General features: G+C 43.0%; 1 protein-coding gene across 15 annotated transcripts in view; it reads left to right on the forward strand.

Moving 5' to 3' along the window:
• AMBRA1 (autophagy and beclin 1 regulator 1) overlaps positions 1-26,412 on the forward strand; it is a 201,555-nt gene that overhangs the window by 64,381 nt on the left and 110,762 nt on the right. For 8 of the 15 annotated variants that reach the window (XM_009246415.3, XM_024255437.3, XM_063728431.1 and 5 more), the window contains 2 exons: positions 15,229-15,315; positions 19,659-19,838. The exons of 3 other annotated variants lie outside the window; for them this stretch is intronic. In XM_009246415.3, coding sequence (XP_009244690.2) covers positions 15,229-15,315; positions 19,659-19,838 — 267 coding nt within the window. The remainder of the gene's footprint in view (positions 1-15,228; positions 15,316-19,658; positions 19,839-26,412) is intronic. 4 more of the 15 variants (XM_054524385.1, XM_063728436.1, XM_024255435.2 and 1 more) reach the window with 2 other exon arrangements.

Here is a 26,412-nt window from a genome sequence, read left to right on the forward strand (position 1 = left end):
TGCAAGGAACATGGGTGTGCAAATATCTCTTCAAAATCCTGTTTTCAGTTCTTTTAGATACATAACCAGAAGTGGAATTGCTGGACATATGGTAGTTCTATTTTTAATTGTTTGAGGAACCTCCATACTGTTTTCCATAGCAGCTGAACCATTTTACAATCCTACCAACAGTGCATGAGGGTTCCAACTTCATATCCTTGTCAGCACTTGTTATTTCCTGGGTTTTTTTTTCTTTTTATAGTGGTCATCCTAACAGGTGTGAGGCGATAAATAATTGTGGTTTTGCTTTGCATTTCCCTAATGATTAGTCATGTTCAGCATCTTCTTATATGCTTGTTGACCATTTGTATATCATTATTAGACAAATGTGCATGCAAGTCTTTGGCCCATTGTTTAGTATGGTTATTTGTAGGGTTTTTTGGTTATTGAGTTGTAGGAGTTCCCCATATATTATGGACATTAAACATTTATCTGATATATGGTTAGCAAATATTTTCTCCCATTCCATAGGTTGCCTTTTTTTTTTTTTTTTTTTTTTTGAGACAGTCTCACTCTGTCACCTAGGCTGGAGTACAGTGGCATGATCTCGGCTCACTGTAACCTCCACCTCCTGGGTTCAAGCAATTCTCCTGCTTCAGCTTCCCAAGTAGTTGGGATTACAGGTGCATGCCACCACGCCTGGCTAATTTTTGTATTTTTAGTAGAGATGGGGTCTCGCTGTGTTGCCTAGGCTGGTCTCGAACTCCTGGCTTCCAGTGATCCTCCCGTCTTGACTTCCCAAAGTGCGGGGATTATAGGAGTGAGCAACTGCTCCTGGCCTCCTACTTCTTTGATAAGGGAGGTAGCACAAATAGCCTTAATTTCTCAAATTCTAGGACCATTTTCTACATTGAAAGGGAGCCACCCAGGGCAGAAATGTGTTTCAGAAAGATGGAGAGCCTTGAGATAGGAGTGAGCGCAAGTCTTTCTAAATGAACATTGACTCTTCTGACTAAACAGGGGCCTTATGCTTTACAAACAGTGAGCAAGTTTACACTTGCTTTATTACGACCTGTTTTCAAATGGCTTTTTTGTTTTTGGTAGCCAAGTTTCCTTCAAGGAGAGATGTGATTTTGGCTGTAAACTAACCTCATGGACTTAGTTCTAATGTTGCTGTTGTGCCTAGCTTGAAAGTTTTACAAAGATAAGGAACTATTTTGTTCACATATTGGTGTATAACAAACCGTACTCCAAAACTTAGTGACTTAAAACCGATTCAGTTATTTTTCATGTTTTTTTTTTTTTTTTTTTCTTTTTGGTGGGGTGTAGACTGGGCTCAGTTGGAAAGTTCTTCTGCTGATCTTCCTTGGGTTTTCTCTAGAGTCATCTGGAGGCCCAGTTAGAATAAACTGGGTCTCTCTCCCTTGTCATGTAGACTCAGGGGCTCTTCTCTACACATGGCCTCTTGAGAGTAGCCAGGCTTCTTTTTTTCTTTTTTTTAATTTTAATTTTTTTTTTTATATTTCTTGCTATATAGATGACAGGGATAGCAGACTTCCTACATAGCAGCTTAAGGTTTCCAAAAGTGACAGTTCTAAAAGGAAGGAAACGGAAGCCTGTCAGTTCTCTTAAAACGGTAGGCCCAGAATTGCCACAGCTTGCTGTATTCTCTTGATTAAAGCTAGTGATAGAGCAGTCTAGATTCAGTGTGGGAGGGGACCACACGAGGGTGAGAATACCAAGAGGATATTTCTTTGGAGCCATCTTTGGAGATTGACTACTCTAAGGGCCATATCTATTTTATTTTATTTTATTTTATTTATTATTATTATTTTTTATTTATTTTTGAGCCGGTGTTTCACTCTTGTTGCCCAGACTGGAGTGCAAACGATGCGATCTCAGGTCACCACAACCTCTGCCTCCCAGGTTCAAGCGATTCTCCTGCCTCAGCCTCTGGAGTAGCTGGGATTACAGGCATATTCCACCATGCCTGGCTAATTTTGTATTTTTAGTAGAGATGGGGTTTCTCCATGTTGGTCAGGCTGGTCTTGAACTCCCGAACTCAGGTGATCTGCCCGCCTTGGCCTTCCAAAGTGCTGAGATTACAGGTGTGAGCCATCGCACCTGGCCTGTTTATTTTTTGAGACAGAGTCTCGCTCTGCCACCCAGGCTGGAGTGCAATGGCGTGATCTCTGCTCACTGCAACCTCCATCTTCTGGGTTCAAGCAGTTCTTCTGCCTCAGCCTCACAAGTAGCTGGGATTATAGGCACCTGCCACCATGCTGGCTAATTTTTTTTTTTTTTTTTTTTGTGACAGAGTCTTGCTCTGTTGCCCAGGCTGGAGTGCAGTGGCACAATCTCGGGTCACTGCAACTTCCGCCTCCCGGATTCAAATGATTCTTCTGCCTCAGCCACCAGAGTAGCTGAGACTACAGGCACGTGCTACCACTCCTGGCTAATTTTTGTATTTTTAATAGGGACAGGGTTTCACCGTGTTGGTCAGGCTGGTCTCAAACTCCTGACCTCAAGTGATCCACCCGCCTTGGCCTTCCGAAGTACTGGGATTACAGGCATGAGCCACCGCGCCTCGCCTTGACCCATCTAAGTTTTTGTATTTTTGGTAGAGACAGGGTTTTGCCACTTTGGTCATGGCTAAGCTGGTCTTGAACTCCTGACCTCAGGTGATCCACCCGCCTTGACCTCCAAAAGTGTGGTGTGAGCCACCGCGCCTGGCCTATTTATTTACTTTTGAAACAGGGTTTCAATCGGTTGCCCAGGCTGAAATGCAGTGGTATGATCTCAGCTCACTGCAGCCTCAACCTCCATGGCCCAAGCAATCCTCCTGCCTCAGCCTCCCAAGTAGCTGAGACTATAGGCATGTGCCACCATGCCCAGCTAATTTTTAAATTTCTTGTAGAGATGAGGTCTCCCTATGATTGCCCGAGCTGGTCTCGAACTCCTGGGCTCAAGGTATCCTCTTGCCTCAGCCTCCCAAAGTGCTGGGATTACAGGCATGAGACATCATGCCCAGCCCACATCTATATTTTATATAGTACTAATATATATAACCAACGGAAGGCACTCGGTATTTCTGTTTGAATCACTAGTTGGATGGACCAACACATAGATTGGTAGATGGATACCTGACTGTTCTTGGTTTACGTGGATGGGGTGCATGTGATTCTCAGGGCTCAGGTACCCCTGTTTATACCTTTATAGTATTCACCCTTCTTCAACATGTCTTTCTTTCTGACAAAGTACCTTTTTAGGCATAGTGACTTGAGTGGACAGAGGGCATCATATTCCCTGCAGATATTTTGGGAGCTGTAATCTAAGGAAAAAAATAGTAATGGCTGTTATTAGACTGTACTGGCTACTGTACTTGACACAGGTTCTTAATCATAATAACCATGTGAAATAAGAGATTTCCCCTCAAATGTGGAAGCAGAGGATAATGAACTTGCCCAAGGTCTCACAGCTAGTGGGTGACACAAGATGGAATTTAAACTGCAATCTGTCTGATTCTAAGGCTCAAACACTAAATTGCCTCATATTTTAGTTACTCAGAGTTTTCTTGGTTAGTCTCAGACCATTAAGATATATCAGAAGGTTTTATAACAGCAGCACTATTGACATTTGGGGCTGGATAATTCCTCACCGTGGGAGGCTGTCCTGTGCATTGTAGGATGTTTGGCACCATTCCTGGCCTTCACCTGTCACATACCGGTGGTGCTCTGGCACCCAGAAGCAACAACCAAAAATGTCAGCAGACATTGCCACATTTCTGGCAGGCATTCCATTCCTCTTGAAAAGCACTGATAAATTATTTCATGATTTGTTGTCCTTTGATCTTGCAGGTTTTTAAAAATATGACATTAGGCCGGGCGCGGTGGCTCACGCCTGTAATCCCAGCACTTTGGGAGGCCGAGGTGGGCGGATCACCCAAGGTCAGGAGTTTGAGACCAGCCTGGCCAGCATAGTGAAACTCTGTCTCTACTAAAAATACAAAATTAGCTGGGCATGGTGGCGCATCCCTGTAATCCCAGCTACTTGGGATGCTGAGGCAGGAGAATTGCTTGAACCCAGGAGGTGGAGGTTGTGGTGAGCCTAGATCGTGCCATTGCACTCCAGCCTGGGCAACAAGAGCGAAACTCTATCTCAAAATAAATAAATAAATGAATAAAACTATGACATCTCACAAGGAACTGTCAGTGGGTTCAAACCATCTTCTTATGATGGTTAATAGTACTGCCTGGTTCTGGTGGTCTTGTGTCATGCCTTTCTCTCATTGCTTCTCTCCTCTTCTGCCTTATCTTTTGTCTTTTGTCTCTGATTTTTCTAAATAAAGCGCAGCTGGGTAAAGTGGTGTTTGTAAGGACTTTTTACACAGGTATCGATTTAGCAGGCATTCAGAACTCTGAGATTATAGCCATTAGTGCTAGTAAAAAGAAGGCAATTTACATCTTCTAATTATAGTACAGGGGGAAAATGCATAATTTTTAGCAAGCAGGGAATTGAATGGCTTCTAGACTCTACAGAGTTAATCTTCCTCAGGGTAGTATTGATTGACATGCTGGAGGACGTTAATGTGCTAATCTTTTTGGGAACGGGGGAGGAGAGTGGAAATTGCAGTTTCTCTACTAATTGTACTTCAGGTGTCGTTTATGACAATTTCATGTTGTCTAGACAGAGGGAAATGGTGGAGAAATTATTTCAGTAGAGTCAAATGCTGAGTCCAAAAGGAATCAGGGTGGTTGCTGAAGTCAAGATCAGGGTGGAAGGGCAAGTAGTACATCCCCAGAGGCGAATCAGTGAAATCAAATGTCACTAAGAGAAGCAGTTCAGAATGAACCTTGGATATAAGAAAAGTGATTGTACTCTGAGCTTTGTGTTAGCTCAAGGGCTAACAGTGGATTGTTTGGGGTCCCAGCTGTAGTCTCTGCCCTCATATTTCTGCAGATTCTAGAAACCTCATTCCATGGACAGATATGAGCTGGAAAATTGGCCTCTTTGCCTCTGGTTAATAAACACCCCAGCACACTGTGCTTTGCTTTTCCCTCATTCTCTTGAGGCTTCACGTACTAACTCGCTTTGCCTTTCTGATATTGGTCCTAAGATTTTACTTCCTATTATATAGTGTTTGCAGTATACCAGGGTGAAGGGCCTGTCACTTCTTAATGAATGGCCTTGGTCAAGGGTTTTTAAAGTTTCAGGTCAGAAATGTGGATGTAAAAAAATGTTTTTTAAGACCTTCACAGGCTTACTAGTATCACAGCAATAAATGATTCTACCAGGATATTCTTTGTAGACTTAGTTGGCCCGGAGGTAGACGTTTAAGGATTTATCTGTGCTTCTGAATAAAATTACCTAAGAATTCAACGTTATGGAATTCTGTAAATTCCAGGGGGAAATCAGTGAATTAGGATGCACTGCCTCTTAAATTCTAAACCTATATATCCCACCTATTGCATGTAGGGGGCATGTGTGCATGTGGCATCAAAACTAGCTGTGGACCTTTTTTTTTTTTTTTTCTCCATAGATTTGGTCTTACTCATCCTCTGGTGAAAAGGCTCTGATGGTAAATTCCGGGTTAAAAAAAAAAGTCTGTGGTCTGTGAGCAGACCTCCCCAGTCTCCCAGAGAAATGGATTTGGATACTAAGTAAAGATGTCCATGTAGATTGGCTTGGGCCTTTGAGTTTACTTGCTAACTAAAGTGAGTTTTTATTATACATTCAAGTCTTACAACTGTAGTGTAATGTGTTGAGGGTATATTGGAACTAAGCATAGTGCCAACCAGTCATCTTACAAATGTATTAAAAATAACTACCCACCAGACAGTTAGCAGAGGGTCATATGTTCCCAGGGGGAACTGGCTGACTTTTCAGACAAGACTTTTGTAATGCTTGATACATGATTGCACACTATGTATACATTCTGTTTCCAGCCCCTTCCCTTTTGCTGTCTGTGATTATGTTGTGCTCTCATGTTTTGCCATCTATCGCTCACTGCCCAGAGGCACTGAGGAATACATTAATGTTTTGTAAAGATGTTTTTAAGCATTTCTGGTGAAAAGCATTATTTTGCACTCTGTGAATTGTTTATATTTGATAATAGTAAAATAAGGCTGATCTACACTATAGGCACTGTGGTGTCTTTTTGTAGTATGTCTATTTTTTTCCTGAGGTTACTAGCATTTTAGCAGTGCCACCTTGCCTTGGCCCACCTCACATCAGGGTGCCTGCCAGTCTCTGCTGGCAACTGCATCACATGCTTTAAGTGCACCCCTCAAACTAGGGGGCCCTGCAGCGATCAGATGAATGCCTATCGTTGGATAACTTAAACGATAATTGCTAGTGTGTGAAATGGGGAGGCTTGGATGCCTCTGCATTAGAGCAGAGATGTCAATTTGGAAATCATAATAGAGGTGTCGTTTCAGAACACACAATTATTTTTTACAAAGAATAAGGGCTTGTCATCTCCCAGCCCAGGCATGCGCCAAGGCAGAGATCGGGGAGTTGCAGAGTAAGATTCAGAAATGAAGAAAGCCCCAGTGCATTCAAGTTTGTTTGGCCTCCTGCCCCTTCATCCCCTGGCAAACATTGCCCTCTTTCCCCTGTGGGGGTCTCTTTTGGCAATTTACAGTCCAGGAGCATCAGTGGTAGTTTCCCAGGCAAGTAGCCAGCCTCTGGCTTTTTGATTTAATGAGCCTCCCAGGGACCAGACTGCACTGCATATATCAGGACGACTATGTCAGCACTTTAACCTGAGCAGCATAAGTGACCAGAGGGGATGAAGGTGATGTAAGCAGTTTCTGAAAACCTTGTTCCTTCAGGAGTTTTAGTGTGAGGTTTTGGACATCTAGCAACCTTGTCTGAGAGTCTTGTGGCCAGTGAGGGGCAACCAGATATGTCTTCTTGCTTATTCTTCCAAGTCTGGTTAGGCCTGCTGATTCATCACTTAAATATTTTTGGTTTCCTATTACATGTTAATTAGGATGTGAGTTTTGATGGGGATAAAAAGATGACTTGGATCCAGTACCTGTTTTCATGTAGCAAAGACAAGACATAAGTTACTGGGTGACTTGAGAAGGCCTCTTAAGAGAGGTACAAAATGCTATGGGGGCCGGGCGTGGTGGTTCACACCTGTAATCCCAGCACTTTGGGAGGCCAGGGCGGGTGGATCACGAGGTCAGGAAATCGAGACCATCCTGGCTAATACGGTGAAACCCCGTCTCTACTAAAAAAATATATATATATACAAAAAATTAGCCGGGTGTAGTGGCGGGCACCTGTAGTCCCAGCTAATCGGGAGGCTGAGGCAGGAGAATGGCGTGAACCCGGGAGGTGGAGCTTGCAGTGAGCCGGTGTCACGCCACTGCACTCCAGCCTCTGTGACAGAGCGAGACTCCGTCTCAAAAAAAAAAAAAAAAAAAAAAAAGAAAAAACAAACAAAATGCTATGGGGCACTGGGGAAGAGAGGGTGAACTTCTGGCTGGAGGAGTCAGGTATTTGAGCTTTGAAGGCTTTTTACAGACAGTAATAAGGAAGAGGAACTTTCCAGAAAGAAGAAATTGCCAAGATAAATAACGTAGGAGGGATAGTGAGGGTGTGTTTAGTTTAGCTAGAACAATGGATCCCCAAAGTCAAAACTATTTTTATAATAATGCTGAGACATCCTTTGTTTTTCACTCTCATTCTTTCACAAGTATACAGTGCTTTCTAGAGGCTCCATGACATGTAATGAGGCTATCATCCTGATGGCTAATAGAATGTGTGCTTGTGTATTAAAATTTTTTCAGTTTTAATTTCAATAAATTGAAATTAAATATTGATAGGGAAACCCATACAAATGAAATCTCTTTAGGAGCCGCGTAATTTTTTTTTTTTTTTTTGAGACAGAGTTTCACTCTTGTTGCCCAGGCTGGAGTGCAATGGCGCCATCTTGGGTTACCGCAACCTCTGCCTCCTGGGTTCAAGCGATTCTCCTGCCTCAGCCACCTGAGTAGCTGGGATTACAGGCATGCGCCACCATGCCTGGCTAATTTTGTAGTTTTAGTAGAGACGGGGTTTCTCCATGTTGGTCAGACAGGTCTTGAACTCCCAACCTCAGGTGATCCGCCCACCTTGGCCTCCCAAAGTGCTGGGATTACAGGCGTGAGCCACCGGGATCCTCATAATTTTTAAGAGTGTTAAAGGAGTCCTGGGACCAAAAAGTTTGTAAACCACTGGACTAGAGCATATAGTATATCCAAAAGGAATGAGAAATTTGGCTGCAAAGCTTGAATACCAAATGCCCTGCTGAGGAATCTGGATTTTATTTCCTAGGCAGAAGGAAGCTGTTAATTTGGGTTTGGCGCTCCTGGATGGAAATAGCGGTTGCCATCCAGACATCAAAGCTAGGCTGTAAAGTTATTCATTAGGCATGGGGCACCAGTGGCATCTTACCTTCTGGGAGCCAGCATTCCCTAACAGTAGAGGCCAGAGAGTTCTAGCAATTGATTGTTTCCAGTGGTTGGAGAAAGTCCAAACATGTTTGTTTGCTTTAGGATATTGATTTTTCTCTGTGATCTGACAACCAGTTAAAAGAGTATCTTCAGGGTATAATGTTTTAGTAAGGAGGAGTTGTCCACGGCTTGTTTATTCCATATGGACTAGTACCCAGACTTTCTGCACCTCAACTCTGATATCTATTGAATTTGAAGTGAAGGGGCCGGGCGTGGTGGCGCATGCCTGTAATCCCAGCATGTTGGGAGGCCAAGGTGGGTGGATCACATGAGGCCAGGAGATCAAGACCAGCCTGCACAACATGGTGAAATCCTGTCTCTACTAAAAATACAAAAATTAGCCAGGCTTGGTGGCGCATGCCTGTAGCCTCAGCTACTTGGGACGCTGAGGCAAGAGAATTGCTTAAGCATGGGAAGCAGAAGTTGCAGCTAGCCAAGATCGCGCCACTGCACTCCAGCCTGGGTGACAAGAGACTGTGTCTCAAAAAATGAAATAAAATAAAATAATGAAGTGAAGGTTCTTTTCTTTCAGTTGATCTGCTCCGACCACTTTTTTTCTTTTCCAGAGCTTTCTTTGCCTATTTTAAAAATTGTATTTCTAGTGATCAATAATACAGCTGATATAGGGAACCTCTTTGCATATAACTCAGAATATTAATCAGGGAAAGAAAAAATAGTTGTATTCTTTTAAAAATGTTAGGGATTTCACAGTTTGAATTATGTGCCTATTATTTTTTTAGTAGAGCTCAATATTCATTTTTGATGTTTTTTTCCAGTGCACAATACTTTAATTTCAAGTTCTTTTTTGTTCTGTCCCTTAGTAATTTAAAGAATTTTATGTAAGCAAATGTTTTAGAGCAGGAATGGGCAAACTTTTTCTGTAAAGGGCTAGGCAGTAGATATTTTAGGCTTTGTCTCTATCAGGATTCCTCAGTTCTGCCTTGCCGGCTCCAAAGTAGCCGCAGGTAATATGTAAATGAATGGATGTGGCTGTATTCAATTAAAACTTTATTTACAAAAGAAGACAGCTGACCTGGGGCCTGTAGTTTACCAAACCTGCTGTAGAGCATTAGGGCAAGTTGCTATTCTAAGAAATCCTTTTTACAAAGTGAGTAATTTTTTTTTTTTTTGAGACGGAGTCTTGCTCTGTCACCCAGGCTGGAGTACAGCGGCGCTATCTTGACTTACTGCAAGCTCTGCCTCCCAGGTTCATGCCATTCTCCTGCCTCAGCCTTCCAAGTAGCTAGGACTACCAGAGCCCATCACCACGCCTGGCTAATTTTTGCATTTTTAGTAGAGATGGAGTTTCACCATGTTAGCCAGGCTGGTCTCGAACTCCTGACCTCAGGTGATCTGCCCACCTCGGCCTCCCAAAGTGCTGGGATTACAGGCGTGAGCCACCGCGCCCGGCCGTGAGTAATTCTTTTGAAAACAAATGGCTATCTCTTTCTTTTCAGTATTTTACTTTAAGATTTTTGTATGTTGTATGTTTTTGTTTTTTCATTTTGAAATAATTTCAAACTTGCAGAAAAAGTACAGAGGATTCCCATATACCCTTCACCCACATTCCCTAAAATGTTAACATTTTGCCACATTTGCTTTATTATCCTCTTTTGTTCTCTCTCTCTCTATATATATATACGAATTATGGGTATACTTTTATATGCTTATAGTTTTTTTATATTTAAGCTTATCCTATTCTTTAAGTATTTAGTATTTTTTTTGTTTTGTTTTTGTTTTTGTTTTATTTGAGACAGAGTCTCTCTCTGTTGCCCAGGCTGGAGTGCAGTGGCGCGACCTCGGCTCACTGCAACCTCCGCCTCCCGGGTTCAAGCGATTCTCCTGCCTCAGCCTCCCAAGTAGCTGGGACTACAGGCGTGTGCCACCAGGCCCGACTAATTTTCTGTATTTTTAGTAGAGATGTGGTTTCACCATGTTAGCCAGGATGGTCTCGATCTCCTGACCTCGTGATCCACCTGCCTTGGCCTCCCAAAGTGCTGGGATTACAGGCGTGAGCCACCGTGCCTGGCCTATTTAGTGTTGTTAAAGTAATATATAGTTTGATAGAGCAGTGGCCTTCAGACTTTAAAAAAAAAAAAAAAAAAACCTTATTAATAAAATGCTTTCTAGCCGGGTGCGGTGGCTTACGCCTGTAATCCACTTTGGGAGGCCGAGGTGGGCAGATCACCTGAGATCAGAAGATTGAGACCAGCTCCAGACAACATGGTGCAACCCTGTTTTTACTAAAAATACAAAAATCAGCTGGGCGTGGTGGTGGATGCCTGTAATCCCAGCTACTTGGGAGGCTGAGGCAAGAGAATCACTTGAACCCAGGAGGCGGAGGTTGCAGCGAGCCGAGGTCGCGCCATTGCACTCCAGCCTGGGCAAAAGAGGGAAACTCCATCTCAAAAAAAAAAAAAAAAAAAAAAAAGCTTTTGAGTAATCCATGTGTGTTATGATTATATATTATATAGCAGAAGTTGTAATATTTCCCCCTTGCTGTCCAATGGATCAAATAGCACAACCCCTGGTATACCTCACTTGGACACCAGTGGTGTGTAAAATGAACCAGGCAAGTAGAGAAAACAAGGAAGTATTTTGTTGTGTTGTGTTGTGTTTTTGTATTTTTTTTCCTTCAGCTGCAGTGATGGCAGCTTCGAACCTGAACAAGCTTGTCCGAGCCCTTCCTGAGGCCCTCCCTGATTTCTTGTGATAGATCAAGTCAAGTCTGTGGTGGTCACAGCAGAATGTGCAGAACTGCCATCACATTCAGCTTCTCCTGCCATTTCCCGTTGATGGCTCTCTGTAACAGGCTAACTCTGGGAAAGAAAGTTCTTTCGGCCGGGCGCGGTGGCTCAGCCTGTAATCCCAGCACTTTGGGAGGCCGAGGCGGGCCGATCATGAGGTCAGGAGATCGAGACCATCCTGGCTAACATGGTGAAACCCTGTCTCTACTTAAAAATACAAAAAGAAATTAGCCAGGCATGGTGGTGGGTGCCTGTAGTCCCAGCTACTCGGGAGGCTGAGGCAGGAGAATGGCTCGAACCCACGAGGCGGAGGTTGCAGTGAGCCGAGATCGCGCCACTGCACTCCAGCCTGGGCAACAGAGCGAGACACCGTCTCAAAAAAAAAAAAGAAAAAAAAAAAGAAAGAAAGATCTTTCTTTCAGGTTCCTAGCAATGGTGGTAAACATTCCTAGGATGTTTACTCATCTAGTAACTCTAGTTCTTTATTCCACACCAATTGGAGAAGCCTATTTTTACTCCAGATAGTACTTGTATTGTAACTATGAAGAACTGATGTTTCATCAGTGTATATGTGTATTCATGGTGATTGGCTTTCCTGCTTTTGTGCATTAGCAGTAAAGTGACATATATATGTGGCTTGCCAGTTCCACTGTATTGTCTGGGCAGCAAATGTTGCCAACACATTCTGTAGTAAGTAGGCACAGGGGATGCATGTTCCGAAAGAACCTCATCAGAGACTTTCCAGAGACAAAGCTTCACATTTTGGTTCTATTCCAACTTAAAGAAGTCTTCCTAATTAAGGTAGGAAGTTAAGGTGGGAAATAGACTTTTAGGATTGTAAAATGGAGTCATTAAGGCCAGCACAGTGGCTCATACCTGTAATCCCAGCACTTTGGGAGGCCAAAGCGGGCGGATCAGAAGGTCGGGAGTTTGAGACCAGCTTGACCAACATGGTGAAACCCCATCTCTACTAAAAGTACAAAAATTAGCCGGGTGTGGTGGCGCATGCCTGTAATCCCAGCTACTCAGGAGGCTGAGGCAGGAGAATTGCTTGAACCTGGGAGGCGGAGGTTGCAGTGAGCCAAGATTGTGCCACTGCACTCCAGCCTGGGTGACAGAGCGAGACTGCGTCTCAAAAAATAAAAAATAAAAATGGAGTCATTAAAACTGAAGTTACCTAATGCAAACCCTTCAGATCATGAATCTCCTTTACAGCATTCCTAATAAATCATCTCATCTCACTCAGTACTGTCATTGCTTTAGCAGAGTAGAGGTAATATTTGCCTTTGTTACCGTAATCAGTTTCTAGGCAGAAGTACTTAAGAAGGATGTATTTTTGTTTGTTTGTTCGTTTTGAGATGCAGTCTCACTCGATCACCCAGGCTGGAGTGCAGTAGTGCGATCTCAGCTCACTGCAACCCCTGCCTCCCAAATAGCTGGGACTATAGGCACGCACCACCATGCCTGGCTACTTTTTTGCATTTTAGTGGAGATGGAGTCTCACCATGTTGCCCAGGCTGGTCTTGAACTCCTGAGCTCAGGCAGTTCACCCACCTGGCCTCCCAAAGTGTTGGGATTACAGGCGTGAGGTACCATGCCCAGCCAAGAAGGATGTTTTTTGGTCACTGTGGAGGGTGCTGCTTGCCAAAAGGGCCTCAGCTTACTAAACGACCACTTGGAGGTTAACACAACAGGACTTGGTGACATTCAGGACTAACTCCGGAGCACTTTAGGGTGGAACAAGCTTCTAGGTATTCTAGGATAGTCAGCTGCTCCCAGACCTTGCTTCCATTCTTCAACTCACACCCAGTTCCTGAAGAACTGGTTTGTTAATGATAAATAAGTACTACATAAGATGGCATAAATGACCTGAATACTCTTCTCAAAATTTTGCTTTTCCTTTTTTTCCAGACTCTGTATCTCTCACTACCCCTACCTATCCCACACATTCTGTATTTTAAAGACTCAAAGACATGCTGTTATTTTATGTGTTCCTATGAAATCATGAAAAAATCCTGCCAGTGGGCAGGCACAGTGACTTATGGCTGTAATCCTGAGACTTTGGGAGGCCGAGGCAGGAGGATCACTTGAGGCTAGGAGTTTGAGACCAGCCTGGGCAACATAGCCAGACTCTGTCTCTATCAAAAAAAAAAAAAAAAAAAAATCCTGCCAATTAAACTGTCACACAATTGTAAAATACACCCTAACCTCAGACACATTAAAAGGTGAAAAGTGTGTCTTAGAATTGATGAAACAGCATTTCTGCCACATTTGAACCAGTGATGTTACTGAAGATTTAGTCTTTCAACCAGAGAGATGTATTTTATTGCTTTCCTCTCTTCCTCATTGGTTACATTGTGTTCTGTCTGTTCAATGGTAGGATTGTTACAAGTGTCTAAGTATGGGGATATAGGCCTTGTCTAGAGAGAAAACATTACTTGATAGTTGGTTGTCCTGGGCAGGAAAGGTTGCAAGCCAGGTTGTTAGGGCCTTTGCTATGTCTCTTCCCCAGGCTGTTAGGGGAAATACTGCCGTGGGCCAGTTGCTGGAATAAAGTGACCGCACGTGACTATACCTAAAGCCAGCTGGTTTTAGTAACAGTGAATTGAATTAAATCAATTGGAAAAGATTGGTAGCTGCTGTCCTTATCCTGCAGGTCTGCTTTAAAGAAGAGTCTGGCAGGGAGCCGGGGACCTGTTCCTAGGAAAGGCAGGCAAGATGCTGCTGGAGAGGAACAATATGCTTTCCTCTCTGAGACCATTTCCTTTGAAACGTGTTCTGGGGCAGGAGCTTGATTGGCTGCCAAGGCACATATGAGTTGGGAAGCACCATGTCAGACATGGCAAACCAGGGAGCCCCTGGGCCATGTTTATCGTATGTATTCTAACTGGCCCTTGTTGTTAAAAAAAAAAAAAAAAAAAAAAAAAGTTGTAGCTAAAATTTAACAATCAGGAGATTTTATGCAAAAGTCCAGATTTCTGGCTTTCCTTAAAAAATAGGAAAAGCCAGCAATACTGAGCCTATATTCTAGCTTGGTAACAATTGGCTGGAGCTAAACGATGGGCCACAGACCTTCCTGTTTGTCAGTCTCCATTGAATACATATGTTCTTGCTTCCTGCCTGGACCGTGGAAGGTCCTGCAGTACAAAATAGAGGTTTGAGGCATTTTGGAGTTAAGACAGGCCTTCCCTGGAGTCCTGTTACTATCTCTTAATAGTTGTGTGCCACAGAGTGATATACTTTAACTTCTGGGCCCAGTGTTCTCATGTATGTAGTCATACCTACCTTTCTAGGTTGTGGTGAGGTTTAAGCAAATACATATGAAGTGCTCAGTATATTACCTATTACCTGGCATCAAAAAAAGTGTTCAATAATATGTATATATCACATATGATCAATTGAATTTGTTATTGGGCTAGATTATATAAGTAAAAGTTGTTAGTTGAAAGCCTGTGGAGTACTCATATATATTTATATTTTTAATAGATATATTATAGTTATATATCTGAGGAGTACTCATTCTCACCAAAAAAAAAAAAAAAAAAAAAAAGAGCGTAGGCAGAGCAGAATGGATAGACAGCAAGTAGATGTGGATGATGATGGCATAGAGGAACCGAACACCAAGATAAATGTTAGCACTATGTGATAATCTCTGTGTGTGCCTAATTTTTCCCTCCTGTGTTGATCCGAACCTTCTATTTGTCTACTGGAGGTACTGCAAATAGAAAGAAGATCATGTCTCTGAAGCACTTGTTCATTTCTCATTGAAGAGCAGTATTCAGCAGAATGCAGTGGTCATGTCCAGTGTGGGAGTTCTGCAGCTCTTCATTTATTTGTGTCTCTACCTACTTAGCTTGTAGAAGGGTGTGATCCCAGATAACAGGCGTTAGCTGGCTGCAAAAGGGGGAAGTTATATATCTCTCCCCCATTTTTCCTTATGAATGACCTCTGAGTTGGTAATTGACAGGGATTATTGCCATTTTTTTAATCTCTGCTAGGAGGCTGCTGGAATCTTCCCTCATTTCATTATCCCGTTATGATGGAGCAGGATCCAGAGAGCACCCAATTTACCCAGACCCAGCGAGGTAAGGCCAAAGTGAGAAATGGCACTAGGTGGGGGGGAGGGGCGGCCCTTGGGGTTGCCACGCTGTTGGAAGCTCCATTCTGTGCCTCTCTGGTCCTGGTGCTCTTTTATTCTTCAGTTATGGTTTTGAGACAGGTGGTTCAGGTGATGGGGAAGTATTGCAGGTAAGTGAACAGTACCTCTGGTGACAGAGGGTTATGACCAAGCTCTTGTCCTTTGGGACTCATTTTTGCAAGTGTGGTGCTAGAGGAGGAACCTGGAGAGGCCACAGGTAGTCATAGGATACTCTTTTTGTGTTGGCCAGAGAGGTTGTTGTCATTCAGATGGACAGCCAACAGGGGAACAAAATTTTTTTAATTTATAGGGAAATTATGTATAGATTAAACAAAAAACTCAATTTGCTGTCATTTGAGAGGGAATTTAGAATATCAAAAGGCAGAAGTCAAGCTCCTTCAGGTATTGACATTTTTGGAGACTGCCCAAAGGAAGAGATGACTGAAGAAGGAGTAAATGGATAAAACAAGTTGGCATTTTATTAAAGTGCTTGCCTTACACTTATTAGAAGACATTCGAGGCTGGGCATGGTGGCTCACGCCTGCAATCCCATCACTTTGGGAGGCCGAGGCAGGCAAATCACTTGAGGTCAGGAGTTCAAGACCAGCCTGGCCAACATGGCAAAACCCCATCTCTACTAAAAATACAAAAAATTAGCTGGGCATTTGGCAGATGCCTGTAATCCCAGCTACTCGGGAGGCTGAGGCAGGAGAATCACTTGAACTAGGGAAGCAGAGGTTGCAGTGAGCAGAGATCGCACCACTGCACTCCAGCCTGGGTGACAGAGCAAGACTCTGTCTCAAAAAAAAAAAGACATTTGAAAAGTTCTGAAGAGATAAAAAACAAAACAAAAGTTATTTCAATGAGTTCAAGTTCTGCCCTTCACTGATGGTGATAACTAAGGACCAAGGGTGGGATATTAATGGATAACATTCATCTGCAGAGAGCAGCCCCTTGGGGTTGTCACAGCCAGATTTACGGATTCTGTTTGTGATCTAAAAAGGCACATTATTTAAGCAATACTGAGGCTTTGCCAAAAGAAAAGGGTAATTTACAGTTGTGGGGTTGGCAGGTTAGCAGTGTAGGTTAGGTAAAGAAAAATGAACTTTGCTCTAGATTAGGATTTTCAGGTCTGCCTGGAAAAACCTTTAGACCAAGTTGATTCCAGGAATATTAAGTGCTTTTATTGTTCCCACAGTTATGTCATGACACTGAGCATTCTTTCTGAGATACTGGTGCAAAGATTCTTCATTATCCTCTTAGTTCCTTTTCCACACCCTAGAAATGACAAACCTAAGGATCAGGGAACATAAGGATTGATGACTTTAAAACAGGCAGGCACCATAGATGATGAGTGAAGCAAGGAAGTTTATGTGAGTCTCTAATGATGTTTGAGGATTATACACCCTAAATATAAGGGAAAGGAATTTTTCATATGAATCAATTACTTTGAAGCACTGAGATAGAGAAGTTCTTGCAATAAAGACAGCAATAGGCATCTCATCCCCAGAACTTTTAACCTGGCAGTGTTCTACAAGGATACTTAAAGACCGTGATTTATCCTCCTTTTATATAATAAATCTGTTATTTATCCTACTGTGGTCTTTATCACGGAAAGTGTCATACTTTGTGGTGTTGGTATTTTACATTTTTCCTTTGAATACAAAATAGGTTTTTTTGGAAAAGGAAGTATTTTTCCTTGAAGAAAACTTAAGGATTTATTTAAACATTTAAAATGTTCACTTGGAAGACTAGGGTTATTTGATGATTTTCCAGCTCTTTGTTAGGAGGATGATTGTTACTACCTCATTACTGGTTGTTTAGTTTCTTTTTCCTCTTAGGCTTCACCGTATACACTATGTATAGGTCAGAGCCTTAGTGAGACACCTCAGCATTCAGATCCTTAGCTTCCCTCTGCATATCTAAAAGGACAAGGCTAGGATATACTTGTATTTAATAATTGTGGCAGGAATGCTTTTTAAACCATTAATCTACAGTTTCATAGCTTGGGGAATTCCTATGTCCCTACATAAAAAGGCAGTCTTTTTATTATCATTAGCATCAACATTATGTCTACCTCTATCACCAATAATATTATGTTTTTTCCATTACTTAGGGTAGGCTATAAAGTAAGTGTACTTATCACTTTTCAGAATCAGTTCCAAATAAAAGGGTCTTCTTTCTCCTCTTGAGATTTTTCTCCTTGTATATTCTTTTCTAGTCTGATTGACTTGAGACTTTAACCAGTGATGCTTGATTTCTGCTAGAAGAGTTCTGTATATTGGGCAGATATAAGAACAGTGCATGAACATCGACTTCTGTTGGTTGAAAATTTAGGATTCTGTGGTTCATCCTTGCAAAATGCATGGGAACAGGGGCCCAAACAGATAACGAGAGTTCCTCCAGTTGAGGCTTTTAGGAACTAGCTCTTGTACTCTGATTCTCTTGGCCAAGGCATCTGTGCCTCCCATGCCTACTTGCTATACAAAGATATTATCATATTGACTCATTGGTGTTCACTGCAGCATATTATTCTGTAAAACAGACTTTTGAGTTTAAAAGATTGTTAGCTGGTCTGCTTGGGAATTCCATTTGCTGGTTGGCCAGAAGGATACCACCTTTGATGACAGGCATTTCAGAGGCAGCCTATGTTCCTCTAGCAGTTGACTGCAGTTGACTGTGACCTGGGTTGGTGGACTTACTGAGGATCTCTTTGCAAGATAGTTGCCAATACTTTTTGTACCATTTGGATATAACTATTCCTATTTCCGTTCTTAATCAATTTTTTCTGATTTCCATTAAAAAACCGAAGATCTATGCCCTTTTCCTTTTATAGTCAAACATTATGGAAGTATATAAAATACAAAAGTCCCAGGAATCCTCATTAGGATTGCTGTGTCCCCTTATAGTTTTTTTCCCTAGTAACAGCAACATATTTTTGTATATGTATTAGTGTATACAGACCATTCTTCAATTTTTCTCCCACTTAAGATTTTATTATAGAGGACTTTCCTTGTGAGTATATAGGAATAGTTCATTCTCTTTAATTGCTACATGGTGTTTCTTTGTATGGGTATATTAATAATTTATTTAATTTGTTGCTGGGCATTTGGGTTGCTTCCCAGTTTTTCACTAATGCTGACAATGTTGCAAATGAACTTTCTTATATATATCTTTGTAACCTTGTGTATTTCTTTAGGATAAAGTTTCTAGTGGAATTATTGAGTCAAAGTGTGCCTGGGGCAGGTTTTTAGGCTTGAAATTTTTTAGTAATCCATTTAATATTATCATAGAAAACATTTTTCTGTTATTGTTCCTCTCACGTTTTCAGTCCGTAGCGTCAAATTATATAACAGTGTTGTGAGAGATGGAGGAAAACTTGAGAAGGCAATGTGGAGAATTGTATGTGACACTAGAAGTTTTCATGGAGTAGCAAGATATTAAAGCCATAGTTTGAAGAATGTAGATCTGGACTAATTATTTACAGGAATAGCCATCATAAAGGAGAAGAAAGAAGAACAACTCTCAGCTTCCATATTGCCCAGTGCCCACACAGCCTCTGATGCTCTGATTGTAAGAAATAGAAAAAAATCTCTTTTAATTTTTTCTGTTAGATTTTCTGTTCTCCCAAGTATATTTTACTGTCAGTCTCAGTTCTGAATTTTTTCCCCATGTTACAAATATCTATGATTAATTCTTAAGGGAGAGAAAAAGAGGTTCCAAGAGATCATTCTAAGGAGGTAGGACAAATCTGGAGCTGTGTATACTTGTTGGAGAAGATGGAAGTCCTGGTGAAGATACCTGTGGATACCTTCTTTAATCATCTGAGGCTTACCATCTCCTGGCGTCTTTTCTCATGTATAATACAAGACGGTAGATGATTGCTCAGGTCCCTTTCATGTCTTCCATTTTGCATATGGATGGTGATCAAGGAAAAGCTATGAATGAGCACAGCTCTGTGTAAAGAGCACCCTGAGGAGCTAAAAGTGTACTTTCAGAAGCTAGAAGGAAAGGTCCAGTGTTTCTCTTGGGGAGGGGCAGCTTTTCCTCAGAAGATGTCTGGTTAAGCCGCCTGTTTGCATTATCTCAGAACAGAAACACTGGTGATAGTCTGATAAGTATAGTCTGCAGTGCAAACCTCCTGGTGAGTTGAGTTAAATGCCCTTTAATTTTCATGTCTCCAGAGTTCACCTCAGCAGGGAGATGCCACGGGAGAGCTGGATTAACTGCCTTTCATAGTATTCCCCACATTAGTGCTAGTTTGTGTTTGTCCATCTCTGTCTCTCTCAGATTATCTCCTGCTGCATACTACGCCCAGAGGATGATCCAGTATCTCTCACGGAGAGACAGTATTCGCCAGCGCTCCATGCGCTACCAACAGAACCGTCTCCGTTCTTCCACCTCCTCCTCTTCCTCAGACAACCAGGGTCCATCAGTAGAGGGAACCGACTTGGAATTTGAGGACTTTGAGTAAGTACATACTCAGCTTGCTTTCTTCCCTCTCCTCTCAAGCTTGGAGTGCTTCCAAGTTGGCCACTGTTGGAGCTACATGGTGGATGTTCTTGCTCCCAACTCCTCAGTTATTATTTATGAGTAACAGGATGGGGTGAGGGACAGAAGGTTAAGATGCCCAGAGCACTCCCACCTCTGGCAGTTGCTTTGCTGATTCACTGGCGTGCAAGGACAGAGACCGCCCATTGGGCCCCAGGCCAGATTGCGAGAGGATGGTGGCTGCTGCTTCTCGGGCAACATTTTTATTCCCTTTCGTATGTACAGTGACCGTGGAAGGCTTCTCATGGACTGTCTTTACCACATCAGGGAGGCTGGAGGGTTGGTGTTTTTTCTCCTAAGCAGAGTAGCTGTGGAAATGTTGTCTTCATTCTGAAATACTTGGATTTCCCTAAGAGGCGGATTTTCTATCTTAGTGCCCTGATCAGACTGACTCTTTAAGATCCTACTCCATTGCCTAAACTTTTTCGGTCTCCCTACTCCTACCCCCCATTCAGGAACCTTAAAAAGTTGTCTGTCAAATTAATGTGGTGGGTCAAGAAATGATTTCTTGCTTCTTTGGGCTTGAGTGGTCAGCGGGGAGAGCCGTGGGAGGATGCGCTAAAGGAGCAGGGTCAGCCCCAGGCTCTAGAATTTAAGCTAGCCAATTTTTTTTTTTTTTTTTTTTTTTTTGGAGACGGAGTCTCGCTCTTTTGCTCAGGCTGGAGTGCAGTGGCGCTATCTCGGCTCACTGCAAGCTCCGCCTCCCGAGTTCACGCCATTCTCCTGCCTCAGCCTCCCAAGTAGCTGGGACTACAGGCGTCCGCCACCATGCCCAGCTAATTTTTTGTATTTTTAGTAGAGATGGGGTTTCACCGTGTTGGCCAGGAAGGTCTCGATCTCCTGACCTCGTGATCCACCCGCCTCGGCCTCCCAAAGTGCTGGGATTACAGGCGTGAGCCACTGCACCCGGCCTTTTTTTTTTTTGAGACGGAGTCTCGCTCTGTTGCCCAGGCTGCAGTGCAGTGGCACGATCTCGGCTCACTGCAAGCTCCGCCTCCCAGGTTCATGCCATTCTTTTGCCTCAGCCTCCTGAGTAGCTGGGACTACAGGTACCTGCCACCACGCCTGGCTAATTTTTTTTTTTTTTTTTTTTTTGTATTTTTAGTAGAGATAGGGTTTCACTGTGTTAGCCAGGATGGTCTCCATCTCCTGACCTCGTGATCCGCCTGCCTTGGCCTCCCAAAGTGCTGGGATAATAGGTGTGAGCAACCACGCCCAGCCTAAGCTAGCCAGTCTTATTGCTGGGTTTTGCATTCTCTCACCTGCTGCTTCTGACCTTTCTAGACATTCATTGTGTTTCTTTCCATCCTGAAACTGAGCTTTTATGGCCTGTATCAAATTGAACATTTGACTCGTTTTGATTCCTTATATTTTGGTTTTGTCAAACATAAAACAAGAGAGAGAGAAGGGCCGTTAGGCATTATTTCTTCCTCCTTTTTCACTGGCATTTGTGAAAGAGGACAGCCTGTCAGTCATTTCCTCCCCGCCTTCCATCTTGACATGGCGGGGTCAGGTCTGGGGCCTTAAGAGTTCTCATCTCCCCCTCAGCTTTCTTCCTTAACTGAATGGCTAGTTCCCCACAAGTCATCTTGCAACAAAGCTTTTTAGTGTGTTTAAGAAATCTCTTTGCCAGAAAGGACTAGGAAAGTGAGAACAACCTTTGTACCAATTTGCCTTCCTGATGCTGTCATTAAACACACTAGCATTTGTGCTCTTAGAAGCAAAAGGAAAACTAAGTGAGAGGTTTATTTGTCGGAGAAAGATGTAAATGTGAAAGAAATGCAGGGATGGCCTGAAGTAGCAGTGGTGTGGTAAATGGAGCAGAGGTCATGGTTCTCTCTTGTCAACTGCAGGAGAAGAGCAGAGCTACCTTCTGACTGTCAGCTTGTTCCTTCTGCCTTCCGTCTACTCTAGGGTGAGATGGATGCATATATCAGCAGTGAAGGAAATGGAGTGTCTGTTCCGTTAGCCAGGCAGATACTTATAGTGAAATATGTTCTTCTGTAGATACGGTTTTTCCAGCACCAGGGTCTATTCAGGGAAGCGGTTGAAACATACATGCCAAGGCTGCTGGCACTTAGTGCTGCTGAAAAGCCTGGGTGACTTTTTCTCACTAATGCTGTGGAGCCCTGGGAGTCAGTGTTGTGGATTGCCTAGCCCTCTTTCCATGCACGCCTGGGAGACTGTGTTATCTTCTTGCAGTGGTGAAATGTGGGGCTCATGCCTTCAAGCTGTATCTTGCCTCGTGACTTGTCCTTCACAAGGGAGTTCTGGGTTAGTTTAAAATGTTCTGTTCTTGTCTTACCTTCCCTTTCTTCTGCTACCACCTCCTCTCTCTCTCCCCTTCCTTCCCCCTCGATTTTCCTGTGTCAGACTGCCTCCTCCTTATGCTCCCCCCAGCCCACCTGTGCGCTCTCCCCCACCCCCTCCCCTGGCTTTAGCATGACCTGAATTTACATTTCCTTCTTCACCTTTCATGCACTGACTTACTGTTTTTTCTTAGGGGGTCTTATATTGCTCCCTGGTTAGTAACAATGGACTAATTTCTCTGATACTCCTTGGAAAGTCCCTCCTGGGGTGTTTGCCTTTCTTTTTGGGCTGATGTAGACTAGAATCTTGTTTTTAATAGCAGCTGTGGATTAGTCACCTCAACATTAGTAGTCCAGGTCTTCTAGTAAAGGATGTTGCTGGCTGGTTGAAACTGACTGTTTATTCTTTCTCTGTCGTCTTCGCTGCCCACCTCCCTCTACAGTAAACTGAATGCTGCTTGTGGTTGCTCCTGTCCTCTGAGTGTTTATGTGCTCTGTGAGGAGGGAGAATAACAAAGAAGGAAGGTACCAGCACATTTTAATTTTTCTGCCCCAATCTTTTGCCTTAGCTTTGGTAACTAGAATGAAAGTCAGAGGCATGTGCAGTCACGATTTATATTTTTTTCAGGTACATAGAGACATGTAAGGTAGATATGGCGAGTAATCCTCCTAACAATTAGGTTACCATTAAGACAGTTGTTCCTTTGTTTGGTATCCTCACCTTCTCAGCACTTCATGCTCTTGCCTTTGCTACCTCACTTTGATGACCTCTCCCTCTGTTTGCTAAGTCATAGATCATTTTGCCATTTTTGGGCTTGTCACATCCAGGTGTATAGTGTTCTCAGAAAACCAAGGGAGCCATTACTCAGAGCCCATCTTTTGTGGTTCTCTTCCATTTGACCAAATCAGGTATGTCTAAGGTTAGAGGACAGGAGCAAGCATATTTAATGTCTGAGTTTTATTGTCCTGCTGATTTAAAAACCTTTGAAAATGATGTACAACCATTTTTGAGCCTTTCCAAGAGCTTGCTGTGGAGCAAGACCATTGAGATTTATCTCTTGGGAGGGGTGGCTTTGGAGGTTGGTCAGCATCAGGTTAAATTTTCTGTTCTTTTGTGATCTGGATGAATGACCATCTTCCCGGGCAGGCTTCCTCTCCTGCCATTCATCTCTGTCTACAGCAAGGATTGAGACTGCAGGGTCCTTGTGTTTATCAAACTGCACAAACAGGACATCCAGAAACCTGCCGTCAGCAGGTCTCTCCTGAAGCCCTCAGCAGCTGTCTTTGCATAAAGATGTTCATAAGCAGGGTAAAGGTGTGGCTGCCCATGACATTGCTGTCTGTCTGCTTTCAAGCCTAGACCGCCTACTAGAATGGAGATGGCAAATAAGCATAAGGCAGACTTCCATTTTCATGTTTGCCATCCCTTTGGAAAGAGGGAGGGGGCTTTTATAAAGCCCAGGTTAAGTGCTATGGCCCATAGTTGCTAAGGCCTACAAAAGAGGTGGTGTGTGTGCTTTATGACAATTATTCGCTATGCTTGCCCCCTTACTCATTTTATCTGTTAATCTAAATGTAATTATAATTCCAGAATCCTCCCTAGCCCATATTCCTGCCCTTCCTGCCTCTTTTTATAGCTGCTTTGCTTTCTGAGACAAAGGGATACTGTAGCAAAGGCTTTGCTATGACAGTCAGACTAGAGAAGCTTCAGATGAGATCAGTCACAAATATCTGCGTCGTATATACTAGTCACTGGATAATTACATTCAGCTTCTTGAAAACTGTTGCTAGAGCCGGGTGTGGCAGCTCACACCTGTAATCTCAGCACTTTGGGAGGTTGAAGCAGGAGGATTGCTTGAGCCCAGGAGTTTGAGACCAGCCTGGGCAACGTAGTGAGATCCCCGTATGTATTAAACAAACAAAAGACTGTTGCTGGCACAGAAGTCTCTCATTCACAATTTTGACACACGGGCTGTACTTTGGATTTCTGCCTGGAAAAAAACATCTCAATGAGAATTCTAGTCTTTTAGCCTTAAGATGAATTCTCTTTAGGTCTATTAATGTATTTTCTTAACTATTCTAATTAATTTGCTTATATTTGGGTCCTCTTTTCCCAGAAGTCCACATTGTGACCAAATACAGGCACACTTTGTTTTATTGTGCTTGGCTTTTTTTGCGCTTTGCAGGTATTGTGTTTTTCACAAATTGAAGGTTTGTGGCAACCCGACATTGAGCAGTTGGCACCATTTTTCCAACAGCATGTGCTCATTTTGTGTCTCTCTGTCACACCGGTAATTCTTGCAGTATTTCAGATGTTTTCATTATTATTAGATCTGTTATGGTGACCTGTGATCAGTGATCTATTGTAATTGTTTTGGGGCACCGTGAACCACAATCATATAAGACAACAAGCTTAATTATAAATGTTGTGTATATTTTGACTGCTCCACTGACTGGCGATTCCCCCATCTCTCTTCCTCTCCTTGGGCCTTCCTATTCCCTGATACACAGCAATATTGAAATTAGGCCATTTAATATCCCTACAGTGACCTCTGTATGTTCAAGAAAAAGGAAGAGTTGCACATCTCTCACTTTATGTCAGAAGCTACAAATGATTAGTGAGCAAGACATGTTGAAAGTTGAGATAGGCCAAAAGCTAGTCCTCTTGGGCTATAAACAGCCAAGTTGTGAATACAAAGCAAAAATTCTTTTTTTTTTTTTTTTTTTTTGAGACGGAGTCTTGCTCTGTCGCCCAGGCTGGAGTGCAGTGGTGCAATCTCGGCTCACTGCAAGCTCCGCCTCCCAGGTTCACGCCATTCTCCTGCCTCAGCCTCCCGAGTAGCTGGGACTATAGGCGCCCACCATCATGCCCAGCTAATTTTTTTGTATTTTAGGTAGAGATGGGGTTTCACCGTGTTAGCCAGGATGGTCTCGAACTCCTGACCTCGTGATCCGCCCACCTCGGCCTCCCAAAGTGCTGGGATTACAGTCGTGAGCCACGGCACCCAGCCAAATTCTTAAGGAAATTAAAAGGTCTACTCCAGCAAAACAATCTTACTGCTGATATGGAGAAAGTTTTAGTGGTCTGGATAGAAAATCAAACTAGCCACAACATTCCCCTAGCCAAACCCTAATCGAGAGCAAGTCCCTAAATTTTTTCACTTCTCTGACAACTGAGAGAGGTAAGAAGGTGCAGAAGAAAAGCTGGAAGCTAGTGGAGGTTGGTTCATGAAGTTTAAGGGAAGAAGCTGTTTCCATTAACATAAAAGCACAAGGAGAAACAGCAAGTGCTGATGGAGAAGCTGCAGCAAGTTATCCAGAAGATCTACCTGAGATCATTGATGAAGGTGTCTACATTAAACAACAGATTTTCCATGTAGATGAAACAGCCTTTTATTGGGAGAAGGTGCTATCTAGGATTTTCATAGCTAGAGAGAAGTCAATGCTTGGCTTCAAAGCTTCAAAGGACAGGCTGATGCTCTTGTTAGGGCTAATGCTGCTGGTGACTTTAAGTTGAAGCCAGTAATCATTTACCAGTTCGAAAATCCTAAGGCCCTGAAGAATGATGCAAGTCTGCTCTGCCTGTGCTCTGTAAATGGAACAAAGCCTAGATGACAGCACATCTGTTTACAGCATGGTTTACTGAATATTTGAAGCCCATGGTTGAGACCTACTACTCAGAAATAAAGATTCTTGTTGATGCACACCTGTGGTCCCAGCTACTCAGAAGGCTGAGGTGGGAAGATTGCTCAAGCCCTGGAGGTCAAGCCTGCAATGAGCTGTGATCACGCCTCTGCACTCCAGCCTGGGCAACAGAGCAAGACCCTGTCTCAAAATAAATAAAAATAAACAAATATAATGTAAGTGGTCACTGACAATGCACCTGGTCACCAAGACCTCTGATGGAGATGTACAAGAAGATTAATGTTGTTCTCATGCCTAGTAACACAACGTCCATTCTGCAGCCCATGGGTCCAGAAGTAATTTTGATTTTCAAGTCTTAATAAGAAATAAGGCCAGCCAGGTGTGGTGGCTCACACCTGTAATCCCGGTACTTTGGGAGGCCAAGGCGGGTAGATCACGTGAGGTCAGGAGTTCGAGACCAGCCTGGCCAACATGGCAAAACCCCATCTCTACTAAAAATATAAAAATTAGCCAGGCGTGGTGGCACTCACCTGTAGTCC

Source organism: Pongo abelii, chromosome 9 (genome assembly GCF_028885655.2).
Source record: "Pongo abelii isolate AG06213 chromosome 9, NHGRI_mPonAbe1-v2.0_pri, whole genome shotgun sequence".
NCBI classification, from domain to species: Eukaryota; Metazoa; Chordata; class Mammalia; order Primates; family Hominidae; genus Pongo; species Pongo abelii.